We start from the raw sequence: 4,622 nt of genomic DNA, 5'->3' as shown, positions 1-4,622 counted from the left end.
CATAACAACCAAGATGCCTGATGAGATAATCAGAAGAGGTGACCATGGTGATGCCTTCAAAAGAGACATTGCGGTGTTCGCTTTTCCTCTCTGCTCCGAGGAAACACTGGAAGATATGCCAACTACCGAGTTCTTAAGTCATTGCTCAACATCCGGACAATTTCAAGACTGAATTGGTGCCGATACACATACATGTCTTTCATTGATTCATATGAGATTTACAAAGACAATCCTGGAAGATCCTTTGGAGGTCCAATGGTATTCATCCTGGTAAGATCCCATTATACATAAACTGTTCTTAATTATGGAATTATAGTTATGCAATTATGTAATTATAATTATGCAATTCTGGATGTGTGGTTATGCACTTATGGATGTGTGGTTTGGTAGTTATGGAATTGTAGTTTTGCAATTATGGAATTATAGTTATGCAATTATGGATGTGTAGTTATGCAATTCTGGATGTGTACTTTTGCAGTTATGGATGTGTATTCTTTCAATTCTAAAATTGTGTTTTTTCCAGTTATGGAATTATAGTTTTACAGTTATGGAATTATAATTATGCAATTATGGAATTATAGTTATATAATTCTGGATGTGTAGTTTTAGAATTATGGAATTATAGTTATGCAAATAAGGATGTGTAGTCATGCAATTCTGAATGTGTAGTTGTGCAATTATGGAATTATAATTCCATAATTGCAAAATTACACATCCATAATTTCATAATTGTAAAACTACACATCCATAATTGCATAACTATAATACCATAATTGCAAAACTACACATCTATAATTGCATAACTATACACCTATAATTTCGTAACTACAAATTCCATCACTATGGAAACTACACATGCATAAATGCATGACTATAATTTCATAATTGCATGACTATAATTCCATAATTGCATACCTACACATCCATAATTGCATAACTATACACCCATAATTGTATAACTATAGTTCCATAATTGCATAACTGTAAATCCATAATTGCAAAACTACATATCCAGAATTACAAAACTATAAATCCAGAATTGCATAAAATCAATGATAACAACTTGTATTTCACAATCTACACCTACATTGTCATCTAAACTCTTACTAAACTGAACAAAATCTGAACTCGAAGAACTTGGATGTACGAGGTATGCATCCCCAGCAAGCTTGGATATGTTTTCCAACACCAAAGACTGAACAGCACCCTTTGTACTCAATGCAACTTTATTTGCAGCACTCATTCTCCCCCTTGCAAGACTGTACTTCTTTTCAATAACACCACTCCTCCTTTTATTACGCTCACCTTTCAATCTCCGGCTTGAAGGATTCTGTACACCACCACTTGAAGATGAAACACCACATTCTTCAATATGCACATACCCAATCTCGGCTTCAATCTTTTTCTTTACATCATCAACAGCTTCGTCACACAGTTTCCTAGCTACACTATTATCTTGACTAGAAACAACTAATCTTTGAAATTTCCTACTAATATCGAACACCCAAATTGATGGAGGGACACCAACATTATAAACCATAGAATCAATGTTGACATTCCTACCATCAATAACCTTTTTAGTCCATCTTTTAAGGATATATTTGTCAGGGATACTAGAAACACAATGTACATGAAGAATGCGTAGACAATGACAACATAGAATTCCCAACTCAGAAATCAACTTGCAACTACAAGAAATGTCCAAGTTGGCTGGGTTAAAACTAACCTCATGCCTTATAATGTCTATATCTGGCCGCCACACGTGATACTTCTGTTGATGGCCATCATTCAACACCATTTCTTGATGACAAGCACTGCCTTTCATAAATTGTTCCTCAAACAAAAAATATATCTCAATCGTGTATACCTCTCTAGCATGTGAAAGAAGTTTCACGTGCTCCATCATCATAGCGGGTACCCCTTGAGCACAACAAAAGTCTTCACCATTCTCTTTACTTCTCCATTCACAAATTACGCTTACAAACGATGAATAGAAATCACAAATACCAGCTGTCTTAGACAACCTTCTATATATCGAATGATTTGTAGTTTCACTCCTTTGTGACGACAAAATGCCCCCAGAAAAATAGTCATTGTTAAATGCTGGACACCACTTCTCCCTACAGTAATATAGCTTTTCTAACCAAGTATTCTTGTGACATTCATAGTCAGTCACCAACCTGAAAATGGTAAGACAAAATGACTAATGTTTATGAAGCAGAATAACAAACAACATCACCACATCTCTAACACATGCTCAGAATTTCTACTGCTATATATACATAATTGGAATACTATATATCCATAATTGATAGACTATCCATAATCCATATACTACATTTCCAGGCACCACCAGTCAGTTCACCTGCTATATATGCATTATTGAAATACTATATATCCATAATTGATACACTATACATCCATAATCCATAAACTACATTTCCAGTGACCACCAGTCAGTTCAACTGCTATACGTCCATAATTACTATACTATACATCCATAATTGTTAAACTATACATCCATAATTCATATACATCTGTAATAAATATACTAAATGATCAGAAAGCCTAATACTATATACATATGAAATATAATCCAATAATACTATACATATGCACTATAATTCAATAAAAACGATTAATTACTAACATACCTTGTCCAATAAAATTGAAATTCAGCTTCGGTCTCTGTGTATTTCAACACGTAGTTAAACATATCCAAGAAATCCTTATTATTCCTTAACGTCTTGATATGCTTCTTTGAATTCTCACCAATATGCCATATGCAAAGACGGTGACGTGATGTTGGAAACACTTTAGATATAGCAGCAGCCATAGCTGCACATTGATCTGTCATAATAGACTGTGGACACTTGCCACCCATAGATCTTAAAAACGCTTTAAACAACCACACAAACGATTCTATCCTCTCGTTCATCAAAAACCCGCATCCAAACATTACATTCATGCAATGGTGATTCATCCCTACGAAAGGGCCACAAATCATATCATATTTGTTTGTGCGATATGTCGTATCATGCACTAACAAATCCCCAAACACCTTATAATCTCGTCTCATTTGACCATCCCTCCAAAAAAAAACTGCACAATCTTGCATCCAAATCAAGTTCAAAATCAAAGAAAAAATCAGACTCGGTAGACTACCTCCTCCTAAAAATTTCAATTAAAGAGTTAGAATCCGTTCCATCCAATCGCTTGACTGTATCAGCAGCCATTGAATTATAAGCATCTCTATTGGTGAAACCAACTAATGGGGACCCCCTGATTGGTGTTTTAGGAACCTAATACCATCCGCCAGTGCAACTCCACTGTCCTTCAAACCTTGTAAATATAAGAGCTGATTATCTCCGACACTCCTATGTGAACGAAGTAGATGACTCTTGTTGAACACACATAACTCGTGATTGTGCACTTTCTCGTGTTTTGTAACTGTCCACAACCCATCATCACCCACGTCAAACTGAACAAATGCTTCACACCCTGTCCTTGTGTCAATTTTGGAATAAGCCTTAACCCCACTGTTTGCCTTATAAGCAGCCTTAGAACAACAAAAGTTCTTCATTTGAATTGTGTTAGTAGATCCCTTGTAGCGTTGATGACCCTTCCTCACACTAAAACCAAGTCTATATGCATAATTGTTATACAACTCAAAAGCCTCATCAACATTACTTACTACCAAACCAACCAAATCTTGATCAACTGCAAATATAACACAATAATAACCATTTCCATTAAAATATAATTCCTAACTAGAATTTGCTAATTAAAAGGTAAACCACTATGAATAAACCTGGAATTGATGAAGATCCATCAATGTCTACATCTGCTTGATCTGAACTCACTGAACCATCCATAATGCCTTCACTAACTACATTATATAGACATGGTGAACATTATTTCAAACAGTTCATCAAACAGCAAAAACAGAGTACCCACAAATTCTGGATATATAGGTATGTTATTATGGAAATATAGTTATACTATTCTGGATACACAGACGCAACAAACTGCCAAAACAGAGTACCCACGAATTCTGAATATATAGATATGCAATTCTGGAAATATAGTTATGAAATTATGGAATTATTGTTTTGAAATTCTGGAATTGTTGTTATACAATTATGGATATATACTTATGTGATTTTGTATAAATACTTACAAAACTAAATGGCAGATTCTAAACACAAACATCACTGCTAAAAATAATTGTATCACAATGAATCACAAAATCATACAAAAAAGCAAAAGGAACAAATGCAAAAACAATAGCAAGATGCAAAACACCTTGAATCGAATGCCAGCACCAACTGCAGAATTTGTCTGCTCTGTTCCATCCTCCATTTAACAATCAGTACGTATTCCGATACCAATTGCGATTGCGATTGCGATTGCGAATGCGGCGATATCGAATGCCAATTCCACAGTGAATAACTGCCAACGATCGAATTGGAAACTTGGAAACGAAATCAAAAGGAAACAAACGCCGTTAATGGATTTTTTTTAAATAAAATACCGCGTCCTTACTCTAAAACGACGTCGTGTGCATCGGTATGCACCATGCATGGTGCATACCGATGCACAGCATAATTTGCCCTTGGTTT

At 35.0% G+C, this 4,622-nt stretch overlaps 1 protein-coding gene across 1 annotated transcript; it reads right to left on the bottom strand.

Moving 5' to 3' along the window:
• Nucleotides 1-207: 207 nt before the first annotated feature.
• On the bottom strand, nt 208-4,362 carry LOC109153835 (protein FAR1-RELATED SEQUENCE 5-like). The gene is made up of 8 exons (XM_019301707.1): nt 4,257-4,362; nt 3,812-3,889; nt 3,310-3,720; nt 2,773-2,985; nt 2,655-2,688; nt 2,008-2,180; nt 1,088-1,818; nt 208-267 (listed from the first exon to the last, which is right to left on the bottom strand). Exons 1-8 carry the CDS (start codon nt 4,360-4,362, stop codon nt 208-210), a joined length of 1,806 nt encoding a protein of 601 aa, XP_019157252.1.
• Between the last annotated feature and the right edge of the window lie 260 nt (nt 4,363-4,622).

This window comes from Ipomoea nil, unplaced genomic scaffold (assembly GCF_001879475.1).
Source record: "Ipomoea nil cultivar Tokyo-kokei standard unplaced genomic scaffold, Asagao_1.1 scaffold2545, whole genome shotgun sequence".
NCBI classification, from domain to species: Eukaryota; Viridiplantae; Streptophyta; class Magnoliopsida; order Solanales; family Convolvulaceae; genus Ipomoea; species Ipomoea nil.
This window is presented reverse-complemented; position numbering and strand designations above follow the sequence as displayed.